Source organism: Carcharhinus amblyrhynchos, chromosome 14, assembly GCF_965287045.1.
Source record: "Carcharhinus amblyrhynchos chromosome 14, sCarAmb.v2.hapA, whole genome shotgun sequence".
Lineage (NCBI taxonomy): Eukaryota > Metazoa > Chordata > Chondrichthyes > Carcharhiniformes > Carcharhinidae > Carcharhinus > Carcharhinus amblyrhynchos.
In genome coordinates, this window is record NC_137337.1 from 71,849,231 (window position 1) to 71,862,722 (window position 13,492).

At 46.2% G+C, this 13,492-nt stretch overlaps 1 protein-coding gene across 6 annotated transcripts in view; it reads right to left on the bottom strand.

Moving 5' to 3' along the window:
- actn1 (actinin, alpha 1) overlaps positions 1 to 13,492 on the bottom strand; it is a 186,761-nt gene that overhangs the window by 70,514 nt on the left and 102,755 nt on the right. For all 6 annotated transcript variants that reach the window (XM_080203078.1, XM_080203076.1, XM_080203080.1 and 3 more), the window contains exons 4-6: positions 5,906 to 5,992; positions 4,134 to 4,221; positions 2,104 to 2,182 (exon numbers count right to left, since the gene is read on the bottom strand). In XM_080203078.1, the coding sequence (XP_080059204.1) occupies positions 2,104 to 2,182; positions 4,134 to 4,221; positions 5,906 to 5,992 (254 nt within the window). The remainder of the gene's footprint in view (positions 1 to 2,103; positions 2,183 to 4,133; positions 4,222 to 5,905; positions 5,993 to 13,492) is intronic.

The window sequence follows — 13,492 nt, forward strand, 5'->3', positions numbered from 1 at the left end:
GGGCCGAATGGCCTCCTCCTGCACAGTGGGGATTCTATAACGGGGTAAAAGAGGTTCATTATTTGCTGGTGGGCTCACTGTCCTAGATAGTGCATCATTTGGTTATTAGGATATTTGAGTTTGCTCACTGAAGTGTGGACTTCTTAAAATGGAAAACACATTGGGAGAGATTCCAAATCATCAAATTGACAGAAATGGCCTCAGACGTGCAGTGATCAGATGTGCCAACCAGGAGTCTCTCCCGCTCTTACTGCCAGCCATTGGCGTGTTTGGAAGCTTGACACACACAACCCCATTTTGGCACCGTGAATGCACCTTCCACGTCCATCAAATCCTCGCGTGGGGGGGTGGGTGCTCGAACCCAGAGCCTTCTGGCTCAGAGACAAGGATGCTAACCCACCGCGCCACAGACCCCATGAAGGCAGAGCGAATCAGATTCTTGAAAAGCAAAGGGGTGAAAGGCCGACGGGGTGGGAATATGGAGTTGAGGTTTCAATCAGACCAGCCACGTTCTTGTTGAATGGGGAAGCAGACTCGAGGGGCCAAATGGCCTACTCCTGCTCCAAATTCAAATGCACTTTCGGTGTAATTTACTTGTTTCTCATAGGCCTATAGTCAACACTGTCATAACTGGGGTTGTGGACAGGAGGGTGGGTGTCTCTTTTTGGGTTCATATTTGCACATATTGCTTGAGTTAATGTTGCAAGTCTGTCGCTTGTATTTGGCTCGTGCTTCCTGTTACTCCTTGTTCATTTTCTCTAACCAATATCTGTTGCATTTTCAATCCTTATCTGGGGTTGGTCCTGAGCTCAACAATTTATGGCTCCCAGTGTCGGGGCTGTTTGCTCAATGGTTGATTCTAGCATCCGGAGGTTGGGGTGGCACAGAGTGGTGGGGGTAATGGGCATAATTTGGATCAAGGAAAGGAAGCAAAGGGTCAGAGTTCATAGCTAGTAGGTCAGTCCGTTATTTTGTTTTGGACTGTACCCTTCATTCGCAGTATTAGTTCCCAACATCATGAGCTTACTGCTGAACTCATATCTTTTCAACAGGTACAACTGACCTGCCACAACTGTGACAATTTGTACTTAAAACCAGGAAAGCCATCTTTGGACACTAAGAGGCAATTTAGCACGGCCGATCCACCTAACTTGCACATTTTTGGAGTAGGCAATGAGGTTATTGTAAAAATCCCCTGGTTGCCACACTCTGGCACCTGTTCGGGTACACTGAGGGAGAATTTAGCACGGCCAGTGCATCCAACCAGCACATCTTTCAGGCTGTGGGAGGAAACCAGAGCACCTGGAAGAAACCCACGCAGGTACTGGGAGAACGTGCAAACTCCACACAGTCACTCGAGGCTGGAATCAAACCCAGATCCCTGGTGCTGTGAGGCAGCAGTGCGAACCACTATGCCACCCAGCTGGAAAGTCTCAGTTCACAAGGCAGGGTGAGTTCAACTGACCACCTTAACTGGTGAGTGCACAATGCCCAGCTCATGAATATTAAGCAGGGCAGCACGGTGGCACAGTGGTTAGCACTGTTGCCTCACAGCACCAGGGACCCGGGTTCAATTCGCTGCTTGGGTCACTGTTGGTGTGGAGTTTGCATATTCTCCCTGTGTCTGCGTGGGTTTTCTCCAGGTGTTCCAGTTTCCTTCCACAGTCCATAGATGTGCAAGTTAAGTGGATTGACCATGTTAAATTGCCCCTTACTGTAAGGAGAACTAGCTAGAGTAAACGCATGGGGTCATGGGGATAGGGCCTGGGTAGGATTATGGTCTGTGCAGACTCAATGGGCCGAATGGCCTGTTTCTGCACTGTAGGGATTTTATGAGTCTGTAAAAAGGATAAACATTACTAAAGTTTTCTGTACAAACTGAACAATGCGGTCTGGCAACAAAACCTCTCTCCACCCATATCACGCCATCCCCTTTATCATGAACATTTTCAGAGACTGATCGTTTCCACAAGGTTTTGCTGTATTTGGATTGATGGAGAGTGAGCATAGACACATGAATCTAGATCAAGTATCAACTAACCTAATGTATTAATCTGCACAACAAAAGATATGCACAAATGCAAGAAAAAAGGGATGCCAGACCTTTCGCAGCTTTGCATAGTCAATGAGCTCTGGCCGATGTCTATGGATAAGAGCACAGAATCCAAGGCCATCCTTCCAACTGCAAACAGAGAAGTGGGAAGAAATTTACACCAATGTTAACATTTCCTCGTTTCAGTTTCACACTCCAGTCACGCTCTGAAACTACTCAAAACTGAACGTTATAACAAAGTCCCGATTAAAACACCGCCAAATTCTTCCCTTTGTTAGAATCTAACCTCACCGGTGGCACAGTGGTTAGCACTGCTGCCTCACAGCGCCGGGGACCCAGGTTCGATCCCCGGCTTGGATCGCAGTGCAGAGTCTGCACATTCTCCCCGTATCTGCGTGGGTTTCCTCCGGGTGCTCTGGTTTCCACCCACAGTCTGAAAGACGTGCTGGTTAGGTGCATTGGCCGTGCTAAATTCTCCCTCAGTGTACCCGAACAGGTGCCAGAGTGTGACGACTAGGGGATTTTCACAGTAACTTCATTGCAGTATGAATGTAAGCCTACTTGTGACACTAATAAATAAACTTAAAAAACTTAAGCTTAAAACTGAATACACATCCTTCTTCCTCCCTAATGCAAACAGCCTAAGGAAGACTGCTATTCGGCACCAATTCCATCGGCCTGAATGTCCGGTGGTGCAAAGACAGCATCATGCAAACAATTCCTTTAACAGGAGGGGACCTTTTGAAGTCTTACAGCTAAGTTAATGCTTTATACCTTTGTAAAAAGTTTAAATATCAAGACTAAACCAGGCAAAGGTGCTACCCAGACTGGATCATCCTCCTGGTATTGTTTGGTGACTATAAACTGAATTTAACTGACAGATTTGTTTAAGGTGGATGGTCTTTGGGAGACATGATGGTACAGTGGTTAGCACTGCTGCCTCACAACGCCGGGGACCTGGGTTCAATTCTGACCTTGGGTCACGTTCTCCCCGTGTCTGTGTGGGTTTCCTCCGGGTGCTCTGGTTTTCTCCTACAGCCCAAAGATGGGATTAGGTGGATTGGCCGTGATAAATTGACCCTAGTGTCAGGGGGATTAGCAGAGTAAATATTGTGGTTCCGGGAATAGGGCCTGGCTGGGATTGTGGTCAGTGCAGACCTGATGGGTTGAATGGCCTCCTTCTCAACTGTCGGGTTTCTATAACAGAGAATTCTTACTGAGTCCAGATATTGGGGATATAGCTTGGAACAAGGTGTCATTTCTGGATAAAACGGTATTACTCCAGTGTTGTGTGTAGAATTACAGTAGAGTTATTGGTCTTCTTTCATTTAATAAATGAAATAAATAAGGGCGGCGCGGTGGCACAGTGGTTAGCACTGCTGCCTCACAGCGCCAGGGACCCGGGTTCGATTCCGGCCTCGGGTCACTGTCTGTGCAGAGTTTGCACATTCTCCCCGTGTCTGCATGGGTTTCCTCCCACACTCCAAAGATGTCCAGGTTAGATTGATTGGCTATGCTAAATTTATCACAGCGTCAGGGGGATTAACAGGTTAGATATGTGGGGTTGCAGGAATAGGGCCTGGGTGGGATTGTGGTCGGTGCAGACTCGATGGGCCAAATGGCCTCCTTCCGCACTGCAGGGATTCTATGAAATAGAGTTTAGTAATTGTTACACTATGACTGGGGTGCTTATTCTTATGAGTGGTTTGACGTGACTCGATTAAAACATACAAGCTTTGAGGGACACTGACAGATGGATGTGGAGAGGATGCTTCCTCTTGGGAGAGAGTCTAGAACTAAGGGGCCACTGTTTAAAAATAAAGGGTTGTCCATTTACAAAAGAGATGAAGTGAAGATTTTTCCCCTAGGTCCTGAATCTCTCGAACCTTCTCCCTGAAAAAACAGCTGGAAGGAGAATCTTGAATATTTTTAAGGCAGAGTAGGATAAATTCTTGGTTTAGCAACAACTAATCAACTGAGATTTGGATTGTAATGTTTAAATATGATCTCAAACAAGAAGCATTAATAGCTTTGATGAATATCTTAACGCAGGAGTATGTGTTTTAAGACTGGGGATTACCTGATGTGGAAGTTCTGAATGTTGACGTTCTTGTAGGGAGCTGTCTTACGTTGACACCACAGAAGGAGCCCTTCCTTTGCAGACGTCTCTGTAAAAACCAGAGGCAAACTTGAAACCAATGCACCACCGCTTAAGGTTAGAGAGACAACATTTACCAGACAGCACTGAGGGTCGATTTCTACCCTCTAGGGCAGCACAGTGGTTAGCACTGCTGCCTCACTGCACCAGGAACCTGGGTTCGATTCCCGGCTTGGGTCACTGTCCGTGTGGAGTCTGCACGTTGTCTGCGTGGGTTTCCTCCCACAGTCCGAAAGATGTGCTGGTTAGGCGCATTGCCCATGCTAAATTCTTCCTCCGTGTACCCGAACAGACGCCAGAGTGTGCTGACTAGGGGACTTTCACAGTGACTTCATTGCAGTGTTAATGTAAGCCTACTTGCGACACTAATAAATAAACTTTAAAACTTTATACCTAGAGCAGACAAAGCGGTGCTGCTCAGAAGAATTGAATCTGAACATCTCCCTCACAAAAAAGTGACACGAATTCCTTAAAGGCACAGTATCGTCACATTTAGGATTCCATTATTTACAGTGATATTGCACATTAACTTTCCTCACCAGCTATTTTATCCCAAGGACTGTGTTATAATAAGGGAAAAATCTATTTGTTCTCCCGGTGGTGAAGGGGAGATTACAAATAATTATCATTAAGATGCCAGCCCCCCCCTATTGAACGGTATGTAAGTTTTTAGCTGGCAGCACAGAAAATTATTCTAAATACAGAGTACTTAATTCATGAAACCAGCATTGCACAAGATTTGCTTCAGCTGCAATTTGCTGGTTATTGTTGGTTAGAACTGATCAGGCTTCCTGGCTGGTAACTGCTTAAACATTGACTAGGAGTGGAGTTTGCACATTCTCCGCGTCTCTGCATGGGTTTCCTCCGGGTACTCCGATTTCCTCCTGCAGTCCAAACTGTTAAACATTGAATAGGACTATTCCAGCCAGTATTTTTAAGCATATCCGCTTTTCTACAATTCAGAAGGCTAGGTTTGGTCACAATGAGAACAGCCTCGTATAGAAGATCAAAGCCAAAAAGCTTTTAGTGCTTATAGAGTCATAGAGGTTTACAGCATGGAAACAGGCCCTTTGGCCCAACCTGTTCATGCCACCCCTTTTACTTAAGCCACAAAGCTAGTCCCAATTCCGCATTTGGCCCATATCCCTCTATACCCATTTGACTCAAGGAACTGTCTAAATACTTTGTAAAAGACAAAATAGTACCCGCCTCTACTACTACCGCTGGTAGCTCGATCCAAATGCTGTGAAAAAAATTGCCCCTCTAGACACTTTTATATCTCTCTCCTCTCCTCTAGTTTTAGACTTCTCTACCTTTGGGAAAAGGTGTTGACCATCTAGCTGATCTATGTCCCTTATTATTTTGTAGACCTCTCTATAAGATCACTCCTGAGCTCCGGGGAAGAAGTCCCAGTCTATCCTATGACCCTATGATTTGGCCACAGCAACGGGTGGGATTTTCCAACGCCCTGCCCCAGCTCGTTTTGGGGTCGTGGAAGCAGCTTGCCATTGGCCAGCACTGTCAATGGGTTGCCCCGTTGTTCGCCCCTTTTGCCGCCGGGGAAACCGCGGTTGGGGGTCGCCATCAATGGGACCCAAGATCCTGCGGATGGGAATGGTCGGTGATTTTTGGCCGCTCTGTTTTCATTCATCATGGAAAGATTTCACGGTAATTCCAAGAGGGAACCTACTAACCTTCAACCGAGATATCCTGAATTGCGAATCGGAGGATGATTGTCCAGATCATGCCCAGTGTCATCTTTGCATTTCCGTCCACAATTTCTGGAAAAGAGAGAGGAATGAAAGCAAGTAGTTAGCACGATGTCTCAAACAACTCTTTCCATCATCTTTACCGGAAGCCTCAAGTTAATTATCAATTCCATTTCCCGTTAGAACTAACCAGGCATTCCATACTTGAACTCAAACTAGAAGTATCCTCATTCCAAAATTTGAGATTCAGCGCAGTTCAGTACGTGAGTTAAGCTTACTTATACAGTTTTGTGCCTTCAAGTACAAGAAGTTGGCCCAGATACACAAACCCTTGTCTGAGCCTGGATAATAGATACAACTCTGGCAAGGGGTCATTCAGACTCGAAACATTTGCTCCCCACACAGATGCTGCCAGACCCGCTGAGATTTTCCAGGTTTCAGATTCCAGCATCTGCAGTATTTTGCTTTTATATGGATACAGGCTCTTCCAAAAGCTGCTCCCCCCAGGCTAATCCGACGGCGGTTACGGTTCAGTGAATCATCTGCATGATTTCCCAGCATGTTTACTGGAAGATCATGCAGATGTTCCAGTAAGGAAGATCTTTACTGGAGTACTTCACCGATCAACTTCAGTTGTGGCTCTCCTCAATGCTTGCTTTCCACATCACTTGAAGATCAGACAGAATTGATGCATTCCTCTCTCCTTTCCCTACAGCTGTGTCTTATCCAGCTCTGTCACCATTATCCACACACGGTAAAAGAAAATCCTAAGTAGTCTTGATAAGGTGGAAGGAAAAAGGATGTTTCGTCTTGTGAGTGAGTCCAGAACTAGATGGCACTGTTTTAAAATTAGGAGTCGCCCTTGCAGCTTTTTAAACATTTATTTATTCGCGTCACAAGTAGGCTTATATTAACACTGCAATGAAATTACTATGAAAATCCCCGAGTCGCCACACTCCTGTGCCTCTTCGGGTACACTGAGGGGGAATTTAGCATGGCCAATGCACCTAACCAGCACATCTTTCGGACTGTGGGAGGGATGACGGAGGTTGAGGGGGGTAACTTGATAGAAGTCTACAAGATTATGAGGGGCATGGCCAGAGTGGACAGTCAGAAGCTTTTTCCCAGGGCAGAAGAGTCAATTACTAGGGGGGCATAGGTTTAAGGTGCGAGGGGAAAGGTTTAAAGGAGATGTACGATGCAATGATTTTTTAAACAGAGGGTGGTGGGAGCTTGGACTTCACTGCCGGGGGAGATAGTGGAAGCAGATACAATAGTGACTTTTAAGGGGCTTCTGGGCAAATACATGAAAAGGATGGGAATGGAGGGATTTGGTCCCTGGAAGTGTAGGGGGTCAGGCAGCAAGGTTGATGCAGGCTTGGAGGGTTGAAGGGCCTGTTCCCGTGCTGTAATTTTCTTTGGTCTTTGAAACTGGAGCACCGGAGGGAACCCACACAGATATGGGGAGGAAGTGCGGACTCCGTACAGACAGTGACCCAAGCTGGGAATCGAACCTGGATCCCCGGCACTGTGAGAGACCATTGTGCCACCGTGCTGCCCTCTAACACGGAGACCAATTCAAGAATTCAAACAGCTCCTATTCTGGTTACCGATCCATCACTAATTTGCTAATGTACCATTGCTTTCATTTTGTTATAAATGCACAAGCAGCGCACCATATGACAGCTTTGCAGATGCTACCAATTGGGACTCGTTCAATATATGCCCAGGAAGTAGCTATGGCAACAGTGGAATGATCTTTAGCATTGCAAAATGTGAACAGGATAGGAAGCACTCAGCCACCAATCTTTCTTGAAGTGGCTTGCGTGTGTGCGCGGGCGTGTGTTTGTTTTATTTGGTGTACTGACGCTGACTCGATCGTCTGAGCCATGCCCTCCGCCTGTACCTGCCCAGAGAAGAACTCACAATTATGGTGCTGCGAAATGTTTCCATTTCGTTGTTAAAGCCTTCGCTCGCATTGGGTAACACAGTTCCTAATTAGTTGGTCCAATGGTCACAGATTAATTCAGCTACTTCAACATGCTATAGAAAGATTGAAGGGTAAATCACCAGCATTCTTCTTTCTGATTATATATCTCTCTCATTGACCTTATATAACTGGTGCCTACGTACTGAGAATTTTAGCATACGAAATGGGCTTTAATTAGTGTAAATCAATAAGGCAATTTCATTAGACATCTGATTATAGAAACCACTATCTATTGAGTAAAGACATCGATGGCTGCACACACCAACAGCAAACATACATAGTTTCAATGAAAACTTGAGCTAATTGACTTTGTAAATTTCAGTCAGCGAAGTAATACAAAATACACGCATGATGTGCAACACACACAGCACGCAACACACACACAGTAGTGACATTCTCAGTGGCACAGTGGTTCGCACTGCTGCCTCACAGTGCCAGGAGCCCAGGTTTGATTCCCGGCTTGGGTCACTGTCTGTGCAGAGTCTCCCCGTGTCCGCATGGGTTTCCTCCGGGTGCTCCGGTTTCCTCCCACAGTCCGAAAGACGTGCTGGTTAGCTGCATTCGCCATGCTAAATTCTCCCTCAGTGTGCCCGAACAGACGTCCGAATGTGGCGACGAGGGGATTTTCACACTAACTTCACTGCAGTGTAAATGGAAGCCTACTTGTGACACTGATAAATAAACTTTCTTGCTCCTATTAAGTTATACATCAGAACCGGAACTCCACCAATAATCATGGAATGGATGAGACGACAATGTACAATCTCGGGTCACTGACTACGTGGAGCATGCATGTTCTCCCCATGTCTGCATGGGTTCCCTCTGGGTGCTTTGGTTTTCTCCCACAGTCCAAGGATCTGCTAGTTAGGTAGACTGTCCAAATATGTATACCTTAGGGGGGTTAGAGGGAAAAAAATATGTGGGGTTACAGAGACAGAGCCTGGATGGGATGCTCTATCACTGACTCGAAGGGCTAAACAGCCTCCTTCTGCACCATAGGAATCCTGTGAAGGAATGAGACTCCACACTTGCAAAAATAAATTTACAGCGCTCAAGGTTTTCTTTGATAGTAATTAAGACTCGGAAACTCACCAAACCTCCTTCCAACCCGGTGATCTTTACCACTTATTGAAAAAAAGGTCAACAGCGAACAGCACCACCTGCAAAGTTCCCCTCCTGTTCACACACCATCTTGATGTTGAACCAAATTAAAAATCTAGCACTTCCTCCCTAATAGCACTGTGTCTGTGTACTTCTACCAGATTAACAGTCATGGTTTAAACCACCACCCTTACAGAGGTGGGCAACAAATGCTTGCCGGCCACTCTGCACATCTTAAGAATAAACTAAAATGAAAATCAAGCCTAAGGTGGCACTGGTTAGCACTGCTGCCTCATTGCGCCAGGGACCTGGTTCAATTCCAGCCTCGGGTCACTGTCTACGTGGAATGAATGAAATGAAAATGTACAATCTCTGGTCACTGTCTACGTGGAATGGATGAAATGAAAATGTACAATCTCTGGTCACTGTCTACGTGGAATGGATGAAATGAAAATGTACAATCTCTGGTCACTGTCTACGTGGAATGGATGAAATGAAAATGTACAATCTCGGGTCACTGACTATGTGGAGTATGCATGTTCTCCCCATGTCTGCATGGGTTCCCTCTGGGTGCTTTGGTTTTCTCCCACAGTCTGAGGATCTGCTAGTTAGGTAGATTGTCCAAATATGTATACCTTAGGGGGAATTAGAGGAAAAAACATGTGGAGTTACACATGTGTGTGAAGTCTGCACATTCTCCCCGTGTCTGCGTGGGTTTCCTCCGGATGCTCCGGTTTCCTCCTACAGTCCAAAGATGTGCGGGTTAGGTGGATTAACCATGCTAAATTGACCCTTACTGTCGGGGATTAGCAAGGTAGATATGTAGGATAGCGGGAATAGGGCTTGGGTGGGATTGTGCAGACTTGATGGACTGAATGACCTCCTTTTGCACTGCAGGAATTCAATGATTCTAATCGAGTAGCTTTAGTTGATAGCCACTATGACATCTAAAGCCCTAATTACTGATAATCTCCACAGATCAACATCATTGTCTTTGACAGAGCAAGCCACTGGACTGAACATGACCCCACTTTCTCAGCGTTACTCTGATAGTGCATGCCAATTTTATATTTGGGGGAAAGTGTGGAGCAACTCCAGCTGGGTCACTCTTAATGACAATGTTTGAAGTCTTCATATAAAGAACCTTTCCATTCTACACCCAAGAAGTGTAATAAGTCTTTGAGGCCTAAGTCCCTTTACCAAAATCCCTTTATTTCCAACCTCTTAACAGCTGTACACAGAGTGCAATCTGGAGGTACCAGAGGAACTGACACATCCTGTTAAGTACAATGCAAAGACTCCACGATTGGCCCATCAACTGGATCCTTAAATCAGGGAACTCCTTTCGTCCAACCAAATAAAACAAAGTCAAACTAACTTAGGGACAACTCAAAAGGGGCAGCTCCCTAAAAGGAGGAACCACCCGAAACAAAAAACAAAGCAGAAAGGAAACTTACATCAAATTGAAATGTGATTATCGGGGTCAATAATATACCCCAGTCCCCGTGGTGCCCAGCGGGCATGGAGGGCATCAACGGGATCCTTAATCAGAGGGTTAATAGGTCAACCTCAATGGCCTGATTGAAGTCATTGCAGGAGGAACAAATAAAACGTGAAGAAACCACTTCAAGATAAGCTATTGATTTAAACATTCCCAAAAACGACAGCAGATGTTCTTTTCACTGGTCTACTGGCTTGGAAGGGGGGACACAGACTCTCACATCTCCCAGTGGATAGGTGGAGAGAGATTGGGATCTCACTTGTCTTTCCCTTAGCTCTGGGAAGAACATACATCGGAGGGCAAAGCAGGAGGTGGTAAAAGAGAAAAGAAAGAAAGGAAGTTAAAACAGGCCATGAAAGTCCTTTAGCAATTCCAGGCGGAATAACTATGCGCTGCCAAAACCCATACTTGAATCAGACATTTTTAGAAGGGGTATCATGGAATCATAGACTCATTCAGTAAAGGAAAGACCATTTAGCCCATCGAGTCTGCACTGACAATATCTACCACTGAAGAAACCCTATTTCTTAAAAAAAAACTTGATTTGTTAGTACCACAAGACAGTTTACATTAACACTGCAATGAAGTCACTGTGAAAATCCCCCCAAGTCACTACACTCTGTCGCCTGTCCGGGAGAATTTAGCATGGCCAGCACATCTTTCCGACTGTCGGAGGAAACCAGAGCATCCTGACAAAACCCATGCAGACACAGGGAGAATGTGCAGACTCTGCACAGACAGCGACCCAAACCAGGAATCGAACCCAGGTCCCGGATGCTGTGAGGCAGCAGTGCTAAATCACTGTGCCACCCATTTTCCCGCACTCATCCCATAGCCTTGAGTATTGAGATATTTCCAGTGATTGTCCAAATACTTTTTAAAGGTTGTAATGTGTCCACCTCCACCACCTTCCCAGACAGCGCATCCCAGATATCCACCACCCTCTGAGTGAAAAGGCTTTTCCTCAAATCCCATCTGAATCTCTGCCTCTGACTCTAAAACTAAGCCCTGTGGTGACTGACCCCTCTGCACAGCTAAAGCTGTAAAATCTCTTCTGGGCCGACCTACCACGAAAAACAAGTTAGATTAGGAGCCAAGAGTTACAGGAAGACTCGCTGGACTGCATGGTCTGAAGAAGGGAAAACACACAATTCAATTCTGGGTCAAGCAGCATGCCAATCAGGGCCCAATTTGTTAGGCCTAATTGGAGGCCTTGACTCTGATGTCCATGGTCTGCCTTCAACTTGACATTCCTCACAAACCCAATGCGACCCAAGAGCTTGAGGCACGGATTTGAGTTGGCTACTGGAGGGACCACTAGAGTTTTACTAGCCAGGGGCAAAGGGAAAAATTCGAACAGGCAGTTGGTGGGGCACACTTCCTGTGGTCTTTCCCCTCCCAGCCTTGGGAGCCAACAGCTGTAAGCAGACTGGCCCCGCCTCCACTTTCCACTCAAGCCAACGCCACCTCCAGAGGGACAGAGGCATCGTCTGTTCTGGCAGCCCGCGAGCGAAAGAGCCAGCCGGTGGAAAACTAAATGAAGCGACTCACAAACAACCACAGCGCAAACACTGCCGTTAAACGAATGAGAGGCAATCTGATTGAAAGGTGGAAGGTTACTGAGAGGGCTTGAGGGTAACGCTGAGAGAATGTCTCCCCTTGTTGTTGGGGAATCTAGAACCAGGGACAAGGTTTAAAGATAAGGGGTGGAGTTCTCCCAACCTGCCTGCCAAGGGAATCGTAGTATCCCAACAATACAGCAGGAGACCATTCAGCCCACCATGCCTGCACCAATAACAACCCCAACCTATCCCTGTAACCCCACATTTTTTACCCTGCTAATCCCCCGAAATTTAGCATGGCCAATGCACCTTAGGTTCACATTAACACTGCAATGAAGTTACTGTGAAAACCCCCCAGTTGCCACACTCAGGCTCCTGTTCGGGTACATTGAGGGAGAAGTTAGCCAATGTGCCCAACCAGCACGTCCTTTGGAGTGTGGGAGGAAACGGGAGCACCCGGAGGAAACCCTCGCAGACACAGGGGGAATGTGCAGACTCTGTACAGACAGTGACCCAAGCTGGGAATTGAACCGGGGTCCCTGGCGCTGTGAGGCAGCAGTGCTAACCACTGTGCTGCACCATAGCGGGCAGGAGGGAAAATTCAGCAGACCTCGGGCAAGAATTTCTAGTCTTGGGCGAGCTTGGCTAGAAGATCCTGTCCAAGGTGTCTCACCTGTTTCAGACGGAGATGAGGAGGAATTTCTTACTCTCGGGGAGAATTTAACTTAGAAATTCTCTTCCACAGAAAGCAAGAGGCAAGGTTACTGAATATGGACTGAACATAGAGTTCATCAGACTTTTGAATGGATCTACCTTATATTAAATTGATCTTCTCCTACACCCTAGCTTTTGATTTGATTTATTATTGTCACATGTATTAGTATACAGTGAAAAGTATTGTTTCTTGCGTGTTATACAGGCAAAGCGTACTGTTCATAGAGAAGGAAACAAGAGAGTGCAGAATGTAGTGTTACAGTCATAGCTAGGGGTGTGGAGAAAGATCAACTTAATGCGAGGTAGGTCCGTTCAAAAGTCTGATGGCAGCAGGGAAGAAGCTGTTCTTGAGTCAGTTGCTACGTTATCTCAGACTTTTGTATCTTTTTCCTGAAGGAAGAAGGCGGAAGAGAGAATGTCCGGGATGCACGGGGTCTGTAATTATGCTGGCTGCTTTCCCAAGGCAGCAGGAAGTGTAGACAGAGTCAATGGATGGGAGGCTGGTTTGTGTAACGGATTGGGCTACATTCACAACCTTTTGTAGGTTCTTGTGGTCTTGGGCAGAGCAGGAGCCCATACCAAGCTGTGATACAACCAGAGAGAATGCTTTCTATGCTGCATCTGTAAAAGTTGGTAAGAGCTATGGCTGTAACACTGCACCTCTCCTTCCCTTCTCCCTTACGTACTCAATGAATGGTATTTGT